This window comes from Ovis aries, chromosome 2 (assembly GCF_016772045.2).
Source record: "Ovis aries strain OAR_USU_Benz2616 breed Rambouillet chromosome 2, ARS-UI_Ramb_v3.0, whole genome shotgun sequence".
Lineage (NCBI taxonomy): Eukaryota > Metazoa > Chordata > Mammalia > Artiodactyla > Bovidae > Ovis > Ovis aries.
Window position 1 is genome coordinate 73,086,382 of NC_056055.1, and position 25,299 is coordinate 73,111,680.

The 25,299-nt window shown below is 44.1% G+C and overlaps 1 protein-coding gene and 1 pseudogene across 3 annotated transcripts in view; one reads left to right on the forward strand and one right to left on the reverse strand.

The window, feature by feature from the left end:
* Positions 1 to 342: 342 nt before the first annotated feature.
* Positions 343 to 17,554, reverse strand: LOC132659123 (craniofacial development protein 2-like; annotated as a pseudogene).
* RCL1 (RNA terminal phosphate cyclase like 1) overlaps positions 17,410 to 25,299 on the forward strand; it is a 183,474-nt gene continuing 175,584 nt past the window's right edge. For all 3 annotated transcript variants that reach the window (XM_060409422.1, XM_060409421.1, XM_004004356.5), the window contains exon 1: positions 17,410 to 17,688. In XM_060409422.1, the coding sequence (XP_060265405.1) occupies positions 17,553 to 17,688 (136 nt within the window). In that variant the 5' untranslated portion in view covers positions 17,410 to 17,552. The remainder of the gene's footprint in view (positions 17,689 to 25,299) is intronic.

The window sequence follows — 25,299 nt, forward strand, 5'->3', positions numbered from 1 at the left end:
AGTCTTTCCCATTCTGTTGTTTTCCTCTATTTCTTTGCATTGATCACTGAAGAAGGCTTTCTTATCTCTTCTTGCTATTCTTTGGAACTCTGCATTTAGATGCCTATATCTTTCCTTTTCTCCTTTGCCTTTCACCTCTCTTCCCTTCACAGCTATTTGTAAGGCTTCCCCAGACAGCCATTTTGCCTTTTTGCATTTCTTTTCCATGGGGATGGTCTTGATCCCTGTCTCCTGCACAATGTCATGAACCTTGGTCCATAGTTCGTCAGGCACTCTATCTATCAGATCTAGGCCCTTAAATCTATTTCTCACTTCCACTTTATAATCATAAGGGATTCTATTTAGGTCATACCTGAATGGTCTAGTGGTTTTCCCTACTTTCTTCAATTTAAGTCTGAATTTGGCAATAAGGAGTTCATGATCTGAGCCACAGTCAGCTCCTGGTCTTGTTTTTGTTGACTATATAGAGCTTCTTCATCTTTGGCTGCATAGAATATAATCAATCTGATTTCAGTGTTGACCATCTGGTGATGTCCATGTGTAGAGTCTTCTCCTGTGTTGTTGGAAGAGGGTGTTTGCTATGACCAGTGCATTTTCTTGGCAAAACTCTATTAGTCTTTGCCCTGCTTCATTCCACATTCCAAGGCCAAATTTGCCTGTTACTCCAGGTGTTTCTTGACTTCCTACTTTTGCATTCCAGTCCCCTATAATGAAAAGGACATCTTTTTGGGTGTTAGTTCTAAAAGGTCTTGTAGGTCTTCATAAAACCGTTCAACTTCAGCTTCTTCAGCATTACTGGTTGGGGCATAGACTTGGATAACTGTGATATGGAATGGTTTGCCTTGGAATCGAACAGAGATCATTCTGTCATTTTTGAGACTGCATCCAAGTACTGCATTTCGGACTCTTTTGTTGACTATGATGGCTACTCCATTTCTTCTGAGGGATTCCTGCCCGCAGTAGTAGATATAATGGTCATCTGAGTTAAATTTACTCATTCCGGTCCATTTTAGTTCGCTGATTCCTAGAATGTCGACATTCACCCTTGCCATCTCTTGTTTGACCACTTCCAATTTGCCTTGATTCATGGACCTGACATTCCAGGTTCCTATGCAATATTGCTCTTTACAGCATTGGACCTTGCTTCTATCACCAGTCACATCCACTACTGGGTATTGTTTTTGCTTTGGCTCCATCCCTTCGTTCTTTCTGTAGTTATTTCTTCTCTGATCTCCAGTAGCATATTGGGCACCTAATGACCTGGGGAGTTCCTCTTTTGGTATCCTATCATATTGCCTTTTCATACTATTCATGGAATTCTCAAGGCAAGAATACTGAAGTGGCTTGCCATTCCTTCTCCAGTGGACCACGTTCTGTCAGACCTCTCCACCATGACCCGCCCGTCCTGGGTTGCCCTGCAGGCATGGCTTGGTTTCATTGAGTTAGACAAGGCTGTGGTCCTAGTGTGATTAGATTGACTAGTTTTCTGTGAGTAAGGTATCAGTGTGTCTGCCCTCTGATGCCCTCTTGCAACACCTACCATCTTACTTGGGTTTCTCTTACCTTGGACGTGGGGGTATCTCTTCACGGCTGCTCCAGCAAAGCACAGCAGCTGCTCCTTACCTTGGATGAGGGGTATCTCCTTACCGCCACTGTTCCTGACCTTCAACGTGGGATAGCTCCTCCAGGCCCTCCAGGTGGCTCCTTCCAGCTGCAGTCCCTGGCCTAGGGCTCAGGGTGGCTCCTCAGGGTCGCCGCCCCTGGCCTCAGGCGCGAGGTGACTCGTCCTAAGCGCCAGCGGCTGCGAGAGCCGGCCCACTAAGCGCGCTGAGAGAAGCTACCCACATCCCAGGGGCGGTGGCCGGGAGGAGACACCCCGCGTCGGAGATCAGGGGCGGCAGATGTTCCCTTAGGAGAGAGGCATTTGTCATAGAAGGACAGACCATTTGACTTGTATTTCTTGAAACTCAGAAAGTCTCCATCAACACCTTTAACACCTTTCATAAGACATTTAATCAGGTGTGGGAGAGAACACAGACTTTGGAAGTCATACAGATCTGGGTTTGAAAACCAGTGTAGTAATTTTCCATTGCTATGTAACAAATTACCACAAACTTAGTTGCTTGAACATGCACTAATTATCTCACAGTTGCTGTGGGTCAGAAGTTCAGGGATAGCTTCATTGGGTTCTTTGTTTCAGAGACTCTCAACCTGGACTAGGTTCTTATTTGGAGGTTCTACTTCTAAAACTTCAACTTCTAAACTAGTGACTTCACTTGGATGTGTAGCTTTATGTATTTCATCGAACTTGCAAAGTTTTGGCTCACATATTCTTTCCCTGTCTCTATCCCTGTCTCTCTCTCCTCTTCTGTGAGACTCCCATTGTGTGTATGTAAACATATGCCTTTTTTTTTTTTTTAGGCCACACTGTGCTGCTTATGGGATCTTAGCTCCTGACCAGGGAATCAAACCCATCCCCCTGCAGTGGAAGTGCAGAGTCCTATCCACTGGACCACCAGGGAATAACCCTCTTTTTAATTTTTTGTTAAGCTTCTCGAAGTGTGATCCTTAGGCCAGAAGCATCAATATCACTTGGGAAACTGTTAGAAATGTAAATTCTCAGGCCACAACCCAGAGGTACTGAAGAAACCCTGGGAAAGAGGCCCAGGAATATGAGCCCTCCAGGCAGTTTTAATGCATGATAAAGTTTGAGAACCAATGTTTTAGCCAGTTATAATTTATTAATACAGGCTATCCATGTGTGTTTCAGTGAATTGATTAATCAACTGTAGTCACAGTGATTAAACACCTATTAGATGCCAAGCACTGGACATACTGTGAGATGACTTCTGCTCTAAATGATAAGACCCAGTCCTCAGGCACACTGGATCACAGCGTGTGGTTAGGAAGGCTGCCACATAAACAGGTTTCAAGAGGTGATAAGAGGGTATATATGTAGAAATGTACTTGTGACTAGTCATTGTGGGAGTGCAGAGAGGAGAGTGAAAAAGCGGGCTTGCAACTCAACATTCAAAATGCGAAGCTCATGGCATCCCATCATTAAGTGCCCATGAGAAATAGATGGGGAAAAAGTGGAAATGGTGACAGATTTTATATTCTTAGGATCCAAAATCACTGTGGTTGGGGACTGCAGCCATGAAATTAAAAGATGCTTGCTCCTTGGAAGAAAAAATTTGACAAACTCAGACAGCATTTTTAAAACCAGAGACATCACTTTGCTGACAAAGGCTCACATAGCCAAAGCTATTATTTTTCCAGTAGTCATGTATGAATGTGAGAGTCAGACCATAAGGAAGGCTGAGTGCCAAAGAATGAATGCTTTTGAACTGTGGTGATGGAGAAGACTCTTGAGAGTCCCTTGGACTGCAAGGAGATTAAACCAGTCAATCCTGAAGTAAATCAACCCTGAGTATTCTTTGGAAAGTCTGATGCCACCTGATGTGAAAAGCCAACTCAGTGGAAGAAAAACCTGATGCTGGGGAATATTGAGGACAGGAGAAGAGGGTGACAAAGGATCAGATGGTTGGGTGGCATCACTGACTCAGTGGACGTGAGTTTGAGCAAACTCCAGGAGATAGTAAAGGGCAGGGAAGTTTGGAATGCTGCAGTCCATGGGGTTGCAAAGAGTTGGACACGACTTAGTGAGTGAACAACAACAAGAGAAGCAACACTGGAAATAAAAAGGCATCCTAAAATTGGAGCAGTGTAAGCATTAGTTCCAGACTGAGTTGAGAAAAAGCCCATTGAACCATTATGATTTGAATAAAGGAGATGATAAGATAGCAGAGTTGGTGGAAGTGTGGTGTTGAGCAATTTTCTCTATAAACTGGGAAGAATGGGTTTCTACTTTGGCCTCTAAATCCGTTGCTTAGCCAAGTACACTTATCACTATTGAAATGGGAGTAATCATGAAAGTAATTATAAGAAAAGATATATATCATTTATCATTGTGATATATATCAGTGTGAAAGAAGAATATATGAGCAGATTTTTTAAATTATAATGGACAATTCTGAAAATAAAAGTATAGAGAATTGTATCATAAAACCTCTATGTATGTATAATCCAACTTTTGAGGTAGTTGTTGTGACCAAATGAGATCATGTGTATAAAGCCTTTATACAGAGCCTTAATATCAGTTCAGTTCAGTCGCTCAGTCATGTCCGACTCTTTGCAACCTCATCAACCGCAGTTCACCAGGCCTCCCTGTCCATCACCAACTCCCGGAGTTTACCCAAACTCATGTCCATCGAGTTGTTGATGCCATCCAGCCATCTCATCCTCTGTCGTCCCCTTCTCCTCCTGCCCTCAATCTTTCCCAGCATCAGGGTCTTCTCAAATGAGTCAGCTCTTCTCATGAGGTGGCCAAAGTATTGGAGTTTCAGCTTCAACATCAGTCCTCCCAATGAACATCCAGGACTGATATCCTTTAGGATGGACTGGTTGGATCTCCTTGCAATCCAAGGGACTCTCAAGAGTCTTCTCCAACACCACACTTCAAAAGCAACAATTCTTCTGTGCTCAGCTTTCTTTATAGTCCAACTCTCACATCCATATATGACTACTGGAAAAACCATAGCCTTGACTAGACTTTACAGGAATTAAGACTATCCCTAAGAAAAAGAAATGCAAAAAAGCAAAATGGCTGTCTGAGGAGGCCTTACAAATAGCTGTGAAAAGAAGGGAAGCAAAAAGCAAAGGAGAAAAGGAAAGATATACCCATTTGAATGCAGAGGTCCAAAGAATAGCAAGGAGAGAAAAGAAAGCCTTCTTCAGTGATCAATGCAAAGAAATAGAGGAAAACAATAGAATGGGAAAGACTAGAGATCTCTTCAAGAAAATTAGAGATACTCAGGGAATATTTCATGCAAATATGGGCTCAATAAAGGACAGAAATGGTAGGGACCTAACAGAAGCAGAAGATATTAAAAAGAGATGGCAAGAAAACATAGAAGAACTATACAAAAGAGATCTTCACGACCCAGATAATCATGATGGTGTGATCACTCTCCTAGAGCCAGACATCCTGGAATGTGAAGCCAAGTGGGCTTTAGGAAACATCACTACGAACAAAGCTAGGGGAGGTGATGGAATTCCAGTTGAGCTATTTCGTATCCTAAAAGATGATGCTATGAAAGTGCTGCACTCAATATATCAGCAAATTTGGAAAACTCAGCAGTGGCCACGGGACTGGAAAAGCTGTTTTCTTTCCAATCCCAAAGGAAGGCAATGCCAAAGAATGCTCAAACTACTGCACAATTGCACTTATCTCACATGCTAGTAAATGCTCAAAAGTCTCCAAGCCAGGCTTCAGCGATACGTGAACTATGAACTTCCAGATATTCAAGCTGGATTTAGAAAAGGCAGAGGAACCAAAGATAAAATTGCCAACATCTGCTGGATCATCAAAAAAGCAAGAGAATTTCAGAAAAACATCTATTTCTGCTTTATTGACTATGCCAAAGCCTTTGACTGTGTGGATCACAATCAACTGTGGAAAATTCTGAAAGAGATGGGAATACCAGACCATATGACCTGCTTCTTGAGAAATCTGTATGCAGGTCAGGAAGCAACAGTTAGAACTGGACATGGAACAACAGACTGGTTCCAAATAGGGAAAGTAGCACCTTAAGGCTGTATATTGTCACTCTGCTTATTTAACTTATATGCAGAGTACATCCTGGGCTGGATGAAGCACAAGCTGGAATCAAGATTGCTGGGAGAAATATCAACAACCTCAGATATGCAGATGACATCACCCTTATGGCAGAAAATGAAGAAGAACTAAAGAGCTTCTTGAAAGAGGAGAGTGAAAAAGTTGGCTTAAAGCTCAACATTCAGAAAATGAAGATCATAGCATCCCATCCCATAACTTCATGGCAAATAGACGGGAAACAGTGGAAACAGTGTCAGACTTTATTTTTCTGGGCTCGAAAATCACTGCAGATGGTGATTGCAGCCATGAAATTAAAAGATGCTTATTCTTTGGAAGGAAAGTTATGACCAACCTAGACAGCATATTCAAAAGCAGAGACATTACTTTGTCAACAAAGGTCCGTCTAGTCAAGGCTATGGTTTTTCCTGTGGTCATGTATGGATGTGAGAGTTGGACTATAAAGAAAGCTGAGCACAGAAGAATTGTTGCTTTTGAAGTGTGGTGTTGGAGAAGACTCTTGAGAGTCTCTTGGACTGCAAGGAGATCCAACCAGTCCATCCAAAAGGAGATCAGTCCTGGATGTTCATTGGAAGCACTGATGTTCAAGCTACAACTCCAGTACTTTGGCCACCTCATGAGAAGAGCTGACTCATTTGAGAAGGCCCTGAGGCTGGAAAAGATTGAGGGCAGGAGGAGAAGGGGACGACAGAGGATGAGATGGTTGGATGGCATCACTGACTCAATGGACATGAGTTTGAGTGAACTCCAGGAGCTGGTGATGGACAGGGAGGCCTGGCGTGCTGCAGTCCATGGGGTCACAAGGAGTTGGACACGACTGAGCAACTGACCTGAGCTGAATTGACTAGGCAGAGGCTTTCAGTAATGGCTTGTGTACCAGTCAGGTTTTAAGCAAAAAAGCAAAAGTGGTTAATTGTTGGGATCTAAACTTATCAAGTGTGGGGGCTAGTTTCATAGTCTATATGAGGCTCTTGTCTTTGTACTTTGTGAAAGAGCTCATAATCAACAGGGATGAGCTGGAAGCTGCATCAGTTGCTCACTGACTCCAAGTCTGTAATGACCAGCAGAAGACACTGTCCTTTATCATGGAGCCCATGACAGTTGGGCTGCTAGGACCAGGTAGGAGCTAGAGTGTCAGGGAATGTTTAACAGTAGGAGTCCTGTGTGATGCTTCCTATCTCTCTTGAGCCCTCTTTTCAGTTCCTGATAGGAGCGAGCAGAATGGCAAGCCACTCCTAGGACTGAGATCAGAGAGATGGGATTCTTGCATAGGATTTCCTTCATTGCTACTGCTAAGTCACTTCAGTTGTGTCCGACTCTGTGTGACTCCATAGACGGCAGCCCACTAGGCTTCCCCGTCCCTGGGATTCTCCAGGCAAGAACACTGGAGTGGGTTGCCATTTCCTTCTCCAATGCATGAAAGTGAAAAGTGAAAGGGAAATCGCTCAGTCGTGTCCAACTCTTCACGACCCCACGGACCACAGCCTACCTGGCTCCTCTGTCCATGGGATTTTCCAGGCAAGAGTACTGGAGTGGGGTGCGATTTTTTTCCATATTGTGAAAGGGATTATCTACGACCCTCTTTTGATATGGATTGTCTTTTGGCTTTAAGGCCTCTATTACTCCGTGTTTCCTTGGTAACTTGTAAAGTCTGGTCTTTTGATCTTTATCTGAAGAAGCTACCTTGTAATATGGTATATATATCCACATAGAATTTAATAAAGCACCCTTGTTTCACCAGAGACTTGGGTCTCCGTGTCTTTCTCTCTCTCTATCTGTCTTTCTGGCTGATTTCCTGGAGTGTGGAGGCCTTCCGAGTTTGTTTTCCTGCCTGGGCCTCCAAGACCTCTTAAGACTTCTTGAGAGGGTACCCTGCACCTACGTGAGTGGTACAAGGTCTGTCCAAGGGCTTTATTGGTTTTCAGCACAACCCAGGGAATATTAGCCTCCTTCTTTCTTTCACCAGGTTCCGGTCCATTAAAGGACCCCAACACTAGAGGACCGGTGACCGTGGCTGCTGCTACATGCCAACAAGGTAAGTATGTGAGCTGCAAGGGAGCCTGGTACCTTGTAGTGACCTTTGAAACATAAAAAGTGGGGCTGTGACTTCACTTTTGCCTTTTAAATCTCATGTAAGGTGTTCCTTGCAGTTTGCTTGGCAACCCACTCTAGTATTCTTGCCTGGAGAATTCCCGGACAGAGAAGCCTGGTAGGCTATAGTCCATGGGGTCACAGAGTCAGACACAACTGAGCACACACACACACAAATGAGAATTATGCACAGAAGGGGATTCAGGGACATGTAGTTTTGGTAATTAATTACTGTGTAACAAACTACCCCCAGAGCCATAGCTTAAAATAGTAGCAATCATTTATTTAGCTCAGAAATACACAATTTGGGCAGGCCTCAGTGAGGACAGCTCATTTGTGCTCCATATGGTGTCAGCCAGAATGGCTCCAAAGACTTGTCAGAGGCTGGCTGGGGACTGGAATCATCTGAAGACTCCCTCGCTCCCATGCCTGGCGGTTGATGCTGGCAGCTGGAACAGCTGGTGCTCTGACTGTGTGGTCTCTCTGGCATGGCAGCTTCATGGTAGCCAGACTTCTTATTAGAGTTCAGAGTTCCAAAGACATGAGATGAGAGAGGCAGACAAACAGTGACAGGCAGACAGTTTTTGTTCTGGTTCTGCCATTTATTAGCAGTATCACTTTAAGCAAGTGTCACTTAAAGCATTTATTCTCTCTGATCCTCAGTTCTCAAATATTAAAAATCAAAACTTATATTGGAGTTGCTGAGAAGACCCTTAGGCAAAAATATGAGTGAAAGTAGTTTATTTGGAAGTTAATCCCAGGAAATATCAGAAGGGAGCTGGGAAGCTTGTAAGGAAGCCAGTAAAAGGTATTTAAGCAAGTAACCCCTCAGGCAATGGAAGCTTAAAACCTCTGGGGAACCACTATAGAACTTATGTCTCAGAACTAGGGTATCAACTCAAACCAGCCATTGGGTGAGGACTGGGCGGAGTTGGAGGGTGAGGGAGTGAGGTGGGGAGTGGGAGGTGGCTGAGGGAGAATTAATTCCCAGCACTCTTGCCCTGTTAAGTTACACAGGTGAGAAAAACCCTCAGACAAAGAGATAAAGGTGCTGTTGGAAAAAAATTAAGCAGGTTTGTACTGAAAATAGTAATAACTGAAGGGATATGAACAGGGCACCAACAGGGATTGATACAAAGGATATTACTTGTTTTTTTAAGGTCGTTGAATAACTAAAATGCGATAATACACAAAACATCCTCTACTGGTGTGATGGTTCTAGTTTTTGCGTTGGGATCCTGCACATCAGGATTCAGGGGAGGCATTCAGAGGTCCTGGAACTTTGAATACTGTCAAGGCAATGGCACCCCACTCCAATACTCTTGCCTGGAAACTCCCATGGATGGAGGAGGCTAGTGGGCTGCAGTCCAGGGGGTCGCGAAGAGTTAGACACGACTGAGCTACTTCACTTTCACTTTCATGCATTGGAGAAGGAAATGGCAACCCACTCCAGTGTTCTTGCCTGGAGAATCCCAGGGACGGGGGAGCCTAGTGGGCTTCCATCTATGGGGTCGCACAGAGTCGGACATGACTGAAGCGACTTAGCAGCAACTTCCTAAAAGTAAGTCTCAACAAATGACATTACTGTATATGGATTACCACTTCCCTCAGTGAACTTCACAGCTGATCATGTTAAACTCTGCATTGTTGTTGTTGTTCAGTAGCTAAGTTGATTCTGACTCTTTGTGACCCCATAGATTGCAGTAGGCCAGGCTTCCTTGTCTCTCACTTCCCTGTCCCTCTTGTGGCGTTTGCTCAAACCCATGTCCAATGAGTCGGTGATGCTATCCAACCATCTCATTCTCTGTTGCTTCCTTCTCCTGCCTTCAATCTTTCCCAGCATCAGGGTCTTTTCCAGTGAGTTGGCTCTTCGCATCAGGTGGCCAGAGTGTCGGAGCTTCAGCTTCAGCATCAGTCCTTCCAATGAATATTCAAGATTGATTTCGTTTAGGACTGACTGGTTTGATTTCCTTGCAGTCCAAGGGAATCACAAGAATCTTTCCCAACACCATAGTTCAAAACCATCAGTTCTTCAGTGCTCAGTTTTCTTTATGGTCCAACTCTCACATCTGTACATGACTACTGGAAAAACCATAGCTTTGACTATAATAGGGATCTTTGTTAGCTAAATGATGTCTCTGATTTTTAATGTTTTCTAGGTTTGTCATAGCTTTCCTTCCAAGGAGCAAGCATCTTTAACTTGATTGCTGCAGTCACTGTCTGCAGTGATTTCGAAGCCCAAGAAGATAAAACCTGTCACTGTTTCCACTTGTTTCCCTTCTATTTGCCATGAAGTGATTAGACTGGATCCCATGATTTTCTTTTTTGAATGTTGAGTTTTAAGCCAGCTGTTTCACGTCCTCTTTCACCCTCATCAAGAAACTTTTTATTTCCTCTTTGCTTTCTGCTATTAGAGTGGTATCATCTGCATATATTAGGTTGTTGGTGTTTCTCCTGACAGTCTTGATTCCAGCTTGTGATTCATCCAGCCTGGTATTTTGCACAGAAATGTAATGTAATATGCACAGAAGTTAAATAAGCAGGGTGACAATTAACAGTCTTGATTTATTCCTTTCTCAATTTTGAAACAGTTCATTGATTCATGTCTGGTTCTAACTGCTGCTTCTTGACCTGCATACAGATTTCTCTGGAAACAGGTAAGATGGTCTGGTATTCCCATCTCTTAAAGAATTTTCCACAGTTTGTTGGGATCCACACAGTCAAAGGATTTAGCATAGACAATAAAGCAAAGTAGATGTTTTCTGGAATTCCCTTGCTTTCTCCATGACCAAATGAATGTTGGCAATTTGATCACTGGTTCCTCTGCTTTTCTAAATCCAGCTTGTATATCTGGAAGTTCTCAGCTCACATATTGCTGAAGCCTAGCTTGAAGGATTTTGAGCATTACTTTGCTAGCATGTGAAATGAGCACAAATTGGGTGGTAGACTGAACATTCTTTGGCATTGCCCTTCTTTGGGGTTGAAATAAAAACTGGCCTTTTCCAGTCCTGTGGCCACTGCTGAGTTTTTCAAATTTGCTGGCATATTGCATGTAGTACTTTAATAACATCATCTTTTAGGATTTGTAATAGCTCAGCTGGAATTCCTCACCTCCACTAGCTTTGTTCACAGTAATGCTTCCTAAGACCCACTTGACTTCACACTCCAGGATGTCTTGCTCTAGGTGAGTGGCCACACCATCATGATTATCTGGGTCATTAAGACCTTTTTCATACAGTTCTTCTGTGTATTCTTGCTTCTTAATCTCTTCTCCTTCAGTTAGGTCCTTATGGTTTCTGTGCTTTATTGTGTCCATCATTGGATAAAATATCCCCTTGGTAACTCCAATTTTCTTGAAGAGATCTCTAGCCTTTCTAGTTCTATTGTTTTCCTCTGTTTCTTTGCATTGTTCATTTAAAAGTCTTTCTGTTTGCTATGCTCTGGAACTTTGCATTTGGTTGGGTAAATCTTTCCCTTTTTCTGTTGCCTTTCACTTCTCTTCTTTTCCTGGCTATTGTAAAGCCTTTGCCGTCAGACAACCACTTTGCTGTCTTGCATTTCTTTTTCTCTGGGATGGTTTGGTTACTGCCTCCTATACAATGTTATGAACCTCTGTCCATAGTTCTTCAGGCACTCTGTCTACCAGTTCTAACCCCTTGATTCTGTTTGTCATCTCCACTGTATAATCATAAGGGATTTGATTTAGGTCATACACGAATATGCTAGTGGTTTTCCCTACTTTCTTCATTTTAAGTCTGAATTTTGCAACGAGGAATTCATGATCTGAGCCACAGTCAGCTCTTGATCTTGTTTTTGCTGACTGTATACAGCTTCTCCATCTTCAGCTGCAAAGTATATAATCAATCTTATTTCAGTGTTAACCATCTGGTGATGTCCATATGTAGAATCGTCTCTTGTGTTGTTTGAAGAGGGTGTTTCCTCTGACCAGTGTGTTCTCTTGACAAAACTCTGTTAGCCTTTGTCTTGCTTCATTTTGTATTCCAAGGGTAAACTTGCCTGTTATTCCAGATATCTCTTAGTTTGAGCTTCCTACTTTTACATTCTAATCCCCTATGATGAAAATGACGTCTTTTTTGGTGTTCTAGAAGGTCTTGTAGGTCTTCATAGACTCTGCAGATGACCATTATATCTACTACTGTGGGAAAAAATCCCTTAGAAGAAATGGAATAGCCCTCATAATCAACAGAAGAGTCTGAAGTGCAATCTCAAAAGTGACAGAATGATCTTTGTTTTTTCCCAAGGCAAACCATTCAATATCACAGTAATCCAAGTCTATGCCCCAATCAGTAATGCTTAAGAAGCTGAAGTTGAATGGTTCCATGAAGACCTATGAGACCTTCTAGAACTAGCACACGCACACACACAAAAAGATATCCTTTTCATCATAGGGGCTGGAATGCAAAAGTAGGAAGTCAAAAGATACTGGAATAACAGGCAAATTTGGCCTTGGAGTACAAAAGGAAGCAGTGCAAAGGCTAACAGAGTTTTGCCAAGAGAATGCACTGGTCATAGCAAACACCTTCTTCCAACAAGAGATGACTCTACACATGGACATCACCAGATAGTCAATACTGAAATCAGATTGATTATATTCTTGCACAACAGACTGGTTCCAAATAGGAAAAGGAATATGTCAAGGCTGTATATTGTCACCCTGCTTATTTAAGTTATATGCAGAGTACATCATGAGAAATGCTGGGCTGGAAGAAGCACAAGATGGAATCAAGATTGCCGGGAGAAATATCAATAACCTCAGATATGCAGATGACATCACCCTTATGGCAGAAAGTGAAGAGGAACTAAAAAGCCTCTTGATGAAAGTGAAAGAGGAGAGTGAATAAGTTGGCTTAAAGCTCAACATTCAGAAAATGAAGATCATGGCATCTGGTCCCATCACTTCATGAGAAATAGATGGGGAAACAGTGGAAACAGTGTCAGACTTTATTTTTCTGGGCTTGAAAATCACTGCAGATGGTGATTGCAGCCATGAAATTAAAAGACGCTTACTCCTTGGAAGAAAAGTTATGACCAACCTAGATAGTATATTGAAAAGCAGAGATATTACTTTGCCAACAAAGGTCCGTCTAGTCAAGGCTATGGTTTTTCCTGTGGTCATGTATGGATGTGAGAGTTGGACTGTGAAGAAAGCTGAGCGCAGAAGAATTGTTGCTTTTGAAGTGTGGTGTTGGAGAAGACTCTTGAGAGTCCCTTGGACTGCAAGGAGATCCAACCAGTCCATCCTAAAGGAGATCTGTCCTGGGTGTTCTTTGGAAGGACTGATGCTGAAGCTGCGACTCCAGTACTTCGGCTACCTCATGCAAAGAGTTAACTCATTGGAAAAGACCCTGATGCTGGGAGGGACTGGGGGCAGGAGGAGAAGGAAATGACAGAGGATGAAATGGCTGGATGGCATCACTGACTCGATGGACATGAGTTGAGTGAACTCCGGGAGTTGGTGATGGACAGGGAGCCCTGGCGTGCTATGATTCATGGGGTCGCAAAGAGTCAGACATGACTGAGCGACTGAACTGAACTGATATTCTTGCAGCCAAACATGGAGAAGCTGTATACAGTCAGTAAAAGCAAGAGTGGGAGCTGACTGTGGCTCAGATCATGAAGTCCTTATTGCCAAGTGAACAGTGAAAGTGAAAGTCCCTCAGTTGTGTCCAACTCTTTGGGAGCCCATTGACTATACATTCCAAGGAATTCTCCAGGCCAGAATACTGGAGTGGGTAGGGTAACCTTTCCTTTCTCCAGGGAATCTTCCTAACCCAGGGATGAAACCCAGGTCTCCCACATTGCAGGTGGATTCTTTACCAGCTGAGCCACAGGGGAAGCCCCCTATTGCCAAATTCAGACTTAAATTAAAGAATGTAGGGAAAATCACTAGGCCATTCAGGTATGACCTAAATCAAATCCCTTAAGATTATACAGTGAAAGTGACAAATAGATTCAAGGGATTAGATCTGATAGAGTGCCTGAAGAACTATGGATGGAGGTTTGTGACATTTTACAGGAGGCAATGAGCAAGACCATCCCCAAGAAAATAAATATAAAAAGGCAAAATGGTTGTCTGAGGAGGCCTTATAAATAGCTGAGAAAAGAACAGAGGCTAACGGTGAAGGAGAAAAGGAAAGATATACTCATGTGAATGCAAAGTTCCAAAGAATAGCAGAAGAGATAAGAAAGCCTTCCTCAGTGATCAACACAAAGAAAAGGAGGAAAACAATAGAATGGGAAAGACTAGAGATCTCTTCAAGAAAATTAGAGATACCAAGGGAACATTTCATGCAAAGATGGACACAATAAAGTACAGAGATTGTAAGGACCTAACAGAAGCAGAAGATATGAAGGAATGGTGACAAGAATACGCAGAAGAACTATACAAAAATGATCTTCATGACCCAGATAACTGCAATGGTGTGATCACTTACCTAGAGCCAGACATCCTGGAATGTAAAGTTTAGTGGGCCTTAGGAAGCATCATTACAAACAAAGCTAGTGGAGGTGATGGAATTCCAGCTGAGCTATTTCACATCCTAAAAGATGATGCTTTGAAAGTGCTACACTCAAAATGCCAGCAAATTTGGAAAACTCAGCAGTGGCCATAGACCTGGAAAAGGTCAGTTTTTATTTTAATACTAGAGAAGGGCAATGCCAAAGAATGTTCAAACTACCACATAGTTGTACTCATCCCACATGCTAGTAAAGTAATGCTCAAAATTCTCCAATCCAGGTTTCAACAGTAGGTAAACTGTGTACTTCCAGATGTTCAAGATGAATTTAGAAAAGGCAGAGGAACCAGAGATCAAATTGCCAAGATTCACTCGGTCATGGAGAAAGCAAGAGAATCCCAGAAAAACATCCACTTTTGCTTTATTGATTATGCCAAAGCCTTTGATTGTGTGAAGTGAAGTGAAAGTTGCTCAGTTGTGTCCGACTCTTATGACCCCATGAACTATACAGTCCATGGAATTCTCCAGACCAGAATACTGGAATAGGTAGCCTTTCCCTTCTCCAGGGGATCTTCCCAACACAGGGAATGAACCCAGGTCTCCTGCATTACAGATTCTTTACCAGCTGAGCCACAAGGGAAGCCCAAGGATACTGGAGTGGGTAGCCTATCCCTTCTCCAGCAGATCTTCCCAACCCAGGAATTGAACCAGGGTCTCCTGCATTACAGGCAGATTCTTTTACCAACTGTTCTGTCAGGGAAGTAGATCACAGTAAACTATGGAAAATTCTTCAAGAGATGGGAATACCAGACCACCTTAACTGCCTCCTGAGAAATCTGTATGCTGTCAAGAAAAAACAGTTAGAACTGGACACGGAACAACAGACAGGGAAAGTAGTATGTCAAGGATGTATATTGTCACCCTGCTTATTTAACTTCCATGCAGAGTACATCATGTGACGTGCTGGGCTGGATGAAGCACAAGTTGGAATCAAGGTTGCAGGGAGAAATATCAATAACCTCAGATATGCAGATGACATCACCCTTATGGCAGAAAGTGAAGAGGAACTAAAAAGCCTCTTGATGAAAGTAAAAAAGGAGAGTGAAAAAGTTGGCTTAAAACTCAACATTCAAAAAACTAAGATCATGGCATCCGATCCCATTACTTCATGGCAATAGGTGGGGAAACAATGGAAACAGTGAGAGAGCTTATTTTCTTGGGCTCCAAAATCACTGCAGATGGTGATTGCAGCCATGAAATTAAAAGACACTTGCTGCTTGGAAGAAAAGCTATAAGAAACCTGAACACCATATTAAAAAGCAGAGACATTGCTGACAAAGGTCCATCTAGTCAAAGCTATGGTTTTTCTAGTAGTCATGTATGGATGAGAGAGTTGGACTATAAAGAAAGCTGAGCACTGAAGAATTGATGCTTTTGAACTCTGGTGTTGGAGAAGACTCTGGAAAGTCCCTTGGACAGCCAGGAGATCAAATCAGTCAATCCTAGGGAAAATCAGTTCTGAATATTCATTGGAAGGACTGATGCTGAAGCTGAAACTCCCAATATTTTGGCCACGTAATGCGAAGAACTGACTCACTGGAAAAAACTCTGATGCTGGGAAAGATTGAAGGCGGTAGGAGAAGGGGTCGACAGAGGATGAGATGGTTGGATGGCATCACTGGCTGGATGGACATGAGTTTGAGCAAGCTCAGAAATTTGGTGATCGTTAGGGAAGCCTGGCGTGCTGTAGTCCATGGAGTCACAGAGAGTCAGACTCGACTGAAGGACTGAACTTAACACCTCTAATAGCCTATAGGAGTTCAGACCTTCCAGTGGTTCCTCATAACTCTTAACCCACATTAAGGCTGAAGTGAAGTGAAGTTGCTCAGTCGTGTCCGACTCTTTGCGACCCCATAGATTGTAGCGTACCAGGCTCCTCCGTCCAAGGGATTTTCCAGGCAAGAGTACTGCTCTGGAGTGGGTTGCCATTTCCTTCTCCAGAGGATCTTCCCGACCCAGGGATCGAACCCAGGTCTCCTGCATTGCAGGCCGATGCTTTACCGTCTAAGCCACCAGGGAAGCCTAACCATCTTCTTTTAATCTTACTCAAACTCTGATCTCTTCCAGAAGCCCCTCTTTCCTCATATGTTCTGAAACTCATGATGTGGTAATATTTCCCGAGAATAGCGGCAAACCAACCGTATTATGGTATTGAACTCCCAAGTCTGCAGTTAACTGCAGTTAATTTTATAGTTAACTGTGTTATCTTCGAGGATTTTTCAACAGAGTGACATACTCCAATCTTTGTAAAGATTTTGGTGTGCAAGATTAGAAGATGACAGGAAAGAGGGAAAAGCTGTGTGTGTGTCCAAGGTATTACAGCTACCCATTTTGAGGCACGAGAGGCGGGAGGACCTGACTTGGCATGAAGCACAGTGACCGTAAAGGAAGCCACTGAGGTTAAAGTGGCAAAGCTTCGTGTCTAGTAAACAATGGCCTGGTATCTGAAGACTTCGGTTTCGGGGCATGGTGCTACTGCCAGTCTCGCAGTGTTGCTGGTGTCTTCCCCAAGTGTAGGGAAGGAATGACACTACCTCGCAGGGTCACAGAGGGGAGCGAGGGGATAAAACTGGCTGCGGGCTCAGCACTGTCTGCAACAGGGTAAAGCGCGCCAATCCTGTTTTCTTTTCTATTAAGAAAAAGCGGGGGGAGATTATACCATCCACATCCCAGAGATTGCCGTTAGTGGTGAGCCTAAGTACCAGGCATGCTGTCCACTCCCCTTACCCCTAAGGGGGAAAGACCCGAAGAAACTGGCAGAGAGGGTGTGTTACAGAGCGTCCGCTCCCAGGCCTCTCCGCAATCCACCCCCCTCCCCGAAGCTCCTCCAGCCGAGAGCTGTTGCCGGGGCCCGGGCGCCGCCCAACTCCAGCGCAGGCCAATGGTAGCGCGGCCTGGGCACCGCCCAGCCACAGTGAAGGCCTATGGCGGCGCGGCGCGGGCACCGCCCTGATTCTCCTCCGGCCAATAGCGGCGTGGCCCGGTGCGGGGGCCTGCCTCCAGCCGGGCGGGTAGGTGGAGAGGCGGTCACCGGCTCCGCCTCACTCCCCTCTGACCCGGTGTCTCGTCTCTCTCTCTTCCTGTTCCAAACCACGTGGACGCGCCGGGGGCTGCGGGAGGGAACTAAGGCCGCCCCTGCCGCTGTCGCCGCTACTGCCAGTACCGCGACCCCTTCGCCCATCCGAAGTCGCCTCATCCCTGCTGCCCGCGCCTTTGCGTAGGGCGTGCACATGGCGACCCAGGCTCACTCCCTCAGCTACTCAGGCTGCAACTTCTTGCGCCAGCGTCTGGTCCTGTCCACTCTGAGCGGGCGCCCAGTCAAAATCCGAAAGATTCGGGCCAGAGACGACAACCCCGGCCTCCGAGGTAACTCCGGGGCGCGCAGCTCGCAGGGTGGGCGCAGGGCCCGAGGGGAGACCGCGCTCCTGCCCTGGGGGCCCGTAGGCAGTGAGCCTCCGGGTTCCGTGGGCGCGTGGGGGGCTCGCGGCGCGTCGCCCCCACACCAGAACGCGCCTGAGGTTGTGGGGAGGCGGGGTCGCGCCCCGAGGACTGAGCTCTGGTGCGCGCGGCGCTCCGCGTCTCCCAGGCGCTGGTAGTAAACAGCTACACGTTTTCCAGCATTACGTGTTGCAACATATCCCAGACATCGCCCCCTCGTTTGTCTTGAGTCCCTCTTGCTCTCGCTATTAACCTCTCAAAAGAGAGAAACAGTTTGTTGGACCGAAATGTGGTGAATGGGCAGATGTAAAGACGGAGAGCGATGTGGAGAGAGCGAAGTACCACGGGTTGGTATTGTCCCCTGTCCCAAAACAGGTCTCAGAAGCAGATGTCCCCTTGGTTGCCACCGGCTGTCCCTGTCGCCATGATTTCTCGGCCGCCCTCACACATCTCCTTGCGTGTGGATTAAAGAATTTTAAAAAATTCTGTGTTTGTTTTCAGCCGTGACTGTGATTGGTTTGTGCAGGACAGAAGCTTTGAGATAAATGTTTAACAGTCATGGGCCTAATTGCCTTGACTTTAGTAAAGGGTTGGTGACAAGTGCTAAACTATAGGCTTCAGAGCTTTCTTTTTGCCCTACAAAGGTGAATAAGTGAAAAATAAGGCCCCATTTAAACCCATGTCAGGTTAACTGTGTCCGAATTTCAACCGGTCCCTTGGAATAAGATTCATATATTTAAAAGCTTCTGTCTGGTTATTCCGAATTGGAAAAATCACTTCAAGGAAAAAAGAAAACCTCTCTGCATGTTGAAGGAGAAGAGGGTTTGTGGTTGGTCCTGGGAGCTTTCTGGGCCCTGTTGGTGTGTTTAATTTTGCGCTGGCTTCTATACTCGGTGGCCAGCCCATTTCATCATCTGTCTGAATGCACTTTCTGGATGTTTCTGCCTCTCTTGAAGGGGGTTTGGTTGCACGTAAGGGGAAATGCCATGTCATTGATGGAGACAGAAGATTTGTAAGGAAAGAACCAGGTGAACCCTGTACCACGGAGGGGAACCTGGCGACAGTGAGAAAGGCTTCTGTTGGTACATGATTATCTGTGCCCTCACTGTCCTGAAGAAGTTGAGGGGCCGCTGGCATGGTTTTTGCCAGGTGCTCTTCCTCTCAATATTTCTTACCTTCATTTTGAGTCTGACCCTTGGGTGAAGCAATTGCTTGATTGCTTTACTCTGGCATTCCCTATCAACTCTCCCATTAGCCCCCTATAAAAGCCTAGAGAACACATAGCTACCTGGATGTGGTATGAAGACAGGGTTCTAGGAACACTGGGGATAGCATTTTTAAATAGAAGTACTTTACCTTCCCAGGTGGCTCAGTGGTAAAGAATCTGCCTGCCAATTCAGGAGACGTGGGTTCAGTCCTTGGGTGGGGAAGATTCTCTGGAGGAGAAAATGGCAACCGACTCCAGTATTCTTGCCTGGAGAATCCCATGAACAGAGGAGCCAGGCAGGCTACAGTCCGTAGGGTCACAAAGAGTCAGGCAAGACTGAGTGACTGAGCGTACATTCATACATTAGCCTGGAGACCTGGGATTTCTAATGGAAATATCATGCCCATGAGATATAATTTAGTGATGTTTCCCTTTCTCCCTCCTGCACTGTTTGTGAGTATCTCTTCACTGCCACACACATGAATGGAGCTTGGGCACTTGGCAGAGATACCAGACTCAGTACCTGGGGATGGTAGTACTGGTTAGCAGAAGTGCTGGTATTATATGAGGAGCACTCTGTATAGCCTTGTCTTACCTTATTAATATACTGGGGGGTAAAAAGAGACCCTTAATTTAAACCTTCTTGGCTGGATTCAAGGCCTCAGAAATTCTATAGACATGTACTTAATTTCTAAGGAAAGAACTAAGATATACGTATATACATGCATTCATAGACATGCATATATATATGTCATACATAATATGTAGGTGTATATACATACACACATATAAATACATGTAGCCCCTGACACATGATGTGATCATAGTCATATGAGTCTGTAGTAGCTTCAGTGGGGATGTAGCCAACGATTGTCTTATCTGTCATCTGTCCCTTTCTGACTCTTCCTGACTTAGATTCTGAGAGTTAGAAAAAACTCAGCATCTCCAATAAAATTTTGCAGCTCAAGTGCAAGAATTATATCTCCTGAAGGTGTGAGCTTTGGAGGGTGGAGGTGGCATCTCTGGAACAGTCATTCATAAGGGTTCATTGAGCTCCAGGTCAAGCACAGCTTTGTGGAGGTGTAAACATGAGAAGCTCATTGCTCTGTTCTCAAGGAGATTTCTGAGGAAGAGCCGAGAGAGTGAGTATCCTGAGTAACTTGAGGTAGGAAGTTGTAATGGGGCTCCGCAGAGTTAGAGCAGCGGCTTGCCTAGAGGTTATGATGAAGACTCTCTGGATCTTCTGATCTGACTGGATAGGACTGAGATGGTGGCTTTGGGAATTGTTGCTGAAAGAAACAGCTTTTAAGTCAAAAAGTCGTTCATTTTCTTTATTTTTTGGAGGTGTATACCCTCCGAGGTGGCACAGTGGTAAAGAATCTGCCTGCCAGTGTAAGAGACGGAAGAGAGGTGGGTTCTCTCCCTAGGTTGGGATGATTCCCTGGAGTAGGAAATGACAGCCCACTCTAGTGGGAAATTACGTGAACAGAGAAGCGTGGCAGACTACAATACATGGGGTTGCAAAGAGTCAGACATGCCTGAGCACACAAAGATGATATACACACTTCATTTGTCATGGTCGTGGTAGGGTGGGAGTTGAGAGCTTGGGCTCAGTTAGATCTCTGTCTGAAATAGGGTTCTGCTTTTGCTATTAGCTAGTGGAGCTTCTGAGCCTGTTTTTTTCATCTGTAAGGTGAGGCCATTACTACAACTTCAGAGAGTCATGTGAGAATTAAATGAAATAGTGCTTGAAAGTACGCTCAACAGAGCCTGGTGTGTAGGAAGAGTAAATATTAGCTGGTTTTATTTTTTGTAACTTCTCTTCACTGGTATAGTTCTGTTGCCTGGCACTCAAAATCTGTTCCTGCTTCTATATGGAAAATTTTCAAATATTTAAGTGTACCTTCTCTGTTTTCTTTTCAGTCTAAAGGTTTCCTTTTAAGTGATAGCTTCCAAATATTTGTGTGTTATATGTATAATGTAGTGGTTCTTAGGCAGGAGCACTTTTGCTCCCCGGGGATATTCGGCAGTGTTTGGAGACATTTTTGGTTGTCACAACTGAGAGGCTGCTCCTGGCACCTAGTGGGTGGAGCCCAGGGATGCTCCTAAATGTCCTACAGTGCACTGGACAGCTCCCCACACAAAGAACTATTCTGTGCAAAATATCAGTGCTGCTGTTGGAAAACCCTGCTCTACCAGACTTAATTGGGCTTTCCAGGTGGCTCAGTGGTAAACAATCCACCTGCCAATGCAGGAGATGTGGGTTCAATCCCTGGGTAAGGAAGATCTGAAGAAAGGAATGGCAACCCACTCTAGTGTTCTTGCCTGGGAAATTCCATGGACAGAGAAGCTTGACGGGCTACAGTTTGTGGGGTCCCAGAAGAATAAGACACACTTAGTGACTAAACAACAGCAACAACTGAATTTAATTGTTAAGCTTTTTCTTTTCTTCGTATCCGTAATGACTGGGAATAGCAGCATGAGGTACCAAGAAAACTGCAAACAGATTCAGAAGGGGATGAGACACAGGTCAAGTTGTGATTTCAGCTGGATTTGTTAATCTCTTAAATAGAATATTTGTCTCCTCTGAACGAGGAATTGTAAACAATGAAAAGAATTTGAATCCCAAAGAAAGAAGATCCTGGAATAGTTTTTATTAATTATGCAGCTACGATGTGTAATATTTACTTCACTTTTGAGGAACATGAACGATTATATTGCCTCATTAGATTCTTCCCATCAGTGCGGAGGAAATAAATATTCTTCTGTTGCTGTTTTACTAAAGCTAAAAAAGGCAAAATATGGTTAAGTAAGATAGCTGGTGAAGTTAACTATCCAGTCAGTAACAGAGCCAGAAGCAGACGGCAGCCAGCTCCAGTCGGCAAGGCCTGTTCTCCCAACCGACTGCTTGGTGGACTTGAGTGTTCCTCGGATTATAAAGCAGCTGTCCAAAGTGCCTCAGTTTCTGGATTTCACAAGGGCTGTATCCTGCAAGGTTCAGTTGATTAACATTTTCTGGGTAAAGGTGAGGTCCATATGGAAAGAATTCACAAGAATGATGATTTTTTAAAAGTGGGAATACAGAAATGATGGACTTGGGTAAGAAGCCCTAATTTAGCACTTAGGACATGGGATTGCTGCTACCCATGTCCCTGAGTAGGTCACATGTTTAAGCTTTGCTGTGAAACTGGAGAGAGGAGTTATTTGGTCCTCAGGGAGTGCTGCACGTGGCTTAACCAGATGAGTTTCTGAAAAAGGAGGGGTAAGTGAAATTTTAATAAAAAGAATCCTTTAAAATGTGCTGAGGAAACATGCCACATGGAGGTCCTTAAAGGTAAAATGTCTTTTGGCAAACTGATACATTGTTTGGGGGATAAATCTGGGTGTTCATGTATTGGATTTTGTAAAAGGATGTGTGGGGTTTCCTTTCCATACCAGGCAGTTGTCCAGTTCCCAGTGGACATTCACTGCTGCTGCTGCTAAGTCACTTCAGTCTTGTCCGACTCTGTGTGACCCCATAGACGGCAGCCCATGAGGCTCCCCCGTCCCTGGGATTCTCCAGGCAAGAACACTGGAGTGGGTTGCCATTTCCTTCTCCAATGCATGAAAGTGAAAAGTGAAAGGGAAGTCGCTCAGTCGTGTCCAACTTTTCGAGACCCCATGGACTGCAGCCTACCAGGCTCTTCCATCCATGGGATTTTCCAGGCAAGAGTATTAGAGTGGGTTGCCATTGCCTTCTCCGGGACATTCACTGGGTGTGCTACAAATTTAACTCAGTTGTGAACTACCTCGGTGGTGATAGCATCAAATCCCACAGGTTAAGGACTTAATCTCAAATCTCAGTCACAAGCCCAGACCATTTATACTTCGTAGTAACCAGTTATAATTCAGGGGTTACCAAACTCCCTCCTGAGGTCTAATAATTTGCTAAAATTATGTCTCATGAAGCTCAGGGAAATATTTAGTTTCATTTGCCAGTTTATAATAAAGGATATAAAAGATAAAGATGAGTAGTCAGATGGAGAGAGACATAGAGTAGGTCCAGAAGAGTCCTGAAGTAGGGGCTTCCATCCCTCTGGAACAATGGGGGTTTGTTATTCTCCCAGAATGTGGATTTTTTTGTTTTGTTTTAAACTAACCTGAAGTTTTCTCCTTGTTCAAGAATTTTTACCAGGGCTTGATCTCCAGGCCCACCTCCACACCACACCAGCCCCCGCAGTCAGTAGGACTGAAAATTCTAACCGTCTAATCTTCTGATTTTTCTGGTGACCAGCTCCATCCTGAGGCTGTCTAGGGGCTCTACCTTAAGTCACCTCAGCAGCATAAACTCAGGTGTGCTCAAAAGGGACTCTGTATAAATAGCTTTTAAAGTAGACCCCTGTCACTCTGGAACTTCCAAGGTGTTTTTTTTTTTTTTTTTTAGGAGCTCTGTGCTGGGAACAAAGACTAACTATATTTCTTATTATACCACAGGATGTACCTATACTTTATTTCAGTATGGTCTGGGACTCAAAGTTGTTGATAGGTAACTGGAATCGGGGGAGGCCTGGCCACTATACTAATGATAAGCGTAGATTTCGTATTCCTACCGGTAGTGAAGGAATGATTTAGTTTCTTTACATTCTTGCCAGCATTTGGTGTTGTCACTATTTTTGACTGTAGCCATTCTGATTAATGTATAGTGCTGTCTTGTAGTTTAATTTGCACATTCCTAATAGCTAATGCAAAGAGTTGACTCATTGGAAAAGACTCTGATGCTGGGAGGGATTGAGGGCAGGAGGGGAAGGGGACGACAGAGGATGAAATGGCTGGATGGCATCACCGACTCGATGCACATGAGTTTGGGTGAACTCTGGGAGCTGGTGATGTAAAGGGGGGGCCTGGCTTGCTGCAATTCACGGGGTCGCAAAGAGTCAGGCACGACTGAGCGACTGAACTGAACTGAACTGAATGGCTAATGATATTGAACATTTCATGTCTTCTGCCATTTTCTAGTAGGATTTTTTTTTCCTGTTAAGTGTTGAGAGTTCTTTACATATTCTAGTCCTTTGTCCAGTATGTGGTTTTCTAGTTCCTAGTATTTTATCTCACTCTACAGCTTGCCTTTTTATACTGTAACATGGTCTTTTGCAGAGGGAAAGTTTTAATGAAATAGAGTTTATCAAATTTTTCTTTTACTGCATATACCTTTGGTGAAAAGTTTAAGAACTGTTTGCCTAGCCCTAGACCTGAAGATTTTCTTTTTTTTTTCCTGTACGTTTTATAGTTTTACATTTTATATTTAAGTTAATTTTTGTATGAGGTTTAAAACTCGGGTCAGTGTTCATTTTTTTGCTTATGAATGTCCAACTGCTCTAGCACCATCCATTTGTACAAGTAGCTATCTTCCATTTAATCCCTTTTTAACAAATCACTTTGTTAAAAAAAAAAAATTAGGCGCATTTGTGTGGGGCTCTTTCTGGGTTCTCTGTTCTGTTCTGCTGACCTTTATGTCTGCCCCTTTGTCAGTACCACACTCTCATGATTTTTGTTGTTCAGTCCCTCAGTCGTGTCTGACTCCTTGTGACTCCATGGACGGCAGCACACCAGGCTCCCCTGTCCTTCACTATCTCCTGAAGTTTGCTCAGATTCATGTTCATTGAGTCAATGATGCCATCCAACCATCTCATCCTCTGTTGCTTCCTTCTTCTGCCCTCAGTCTTTCCCAGCATCAGGGTCTTTTGCAGTGAGTTGGCTCTTTGCATCAGGTGGCCAAAGTAGTGGAGCTTCAGTTTCAGCATCAGTCCTTCCAGTGAATATTCAGGGTTGATTTCATTTAAAATTGACTGGTTGATTTCCTTGAAGTCCAAGGGACTCTCAAGAGTCTTCACTAGCACCATAATTTGAAAGCATCCATTCTTCTGAGCTCAGTCTTTTTTATGGTCAAACTCTCACATCCATACATACATGACTACTGGAAAAACCATAGCTTTGACTATACAGACCTCTTCTTCAGCAAGGTGATGTCTCTGCATTTTAATTCACTGTCTAGGTTTAACATAGCTTTTCTTCCAGGGAACAAGTGTCTTTTATTTTCATGGCTGCAGTCACCATCCACAATGATTTTGGATCCCAAGAAAATAAAATCTGTCACCATTTCCACTTCCCCCTGGTCTATTTGCCATGAAGTGATGGGACTGGATGCCATGATCTTTGTTTTTTGAATGTTGAGTATTAAGTGAGCTTTTTTTTTACACTCCTCTTTCACGTTTGTCAAGAGGCTCTTTAGTTCCTCTTTGCTTTTGGCCATTAGGGTGCTGTCATCTTCCTTTCTGAGGTTATAAATATTTCTC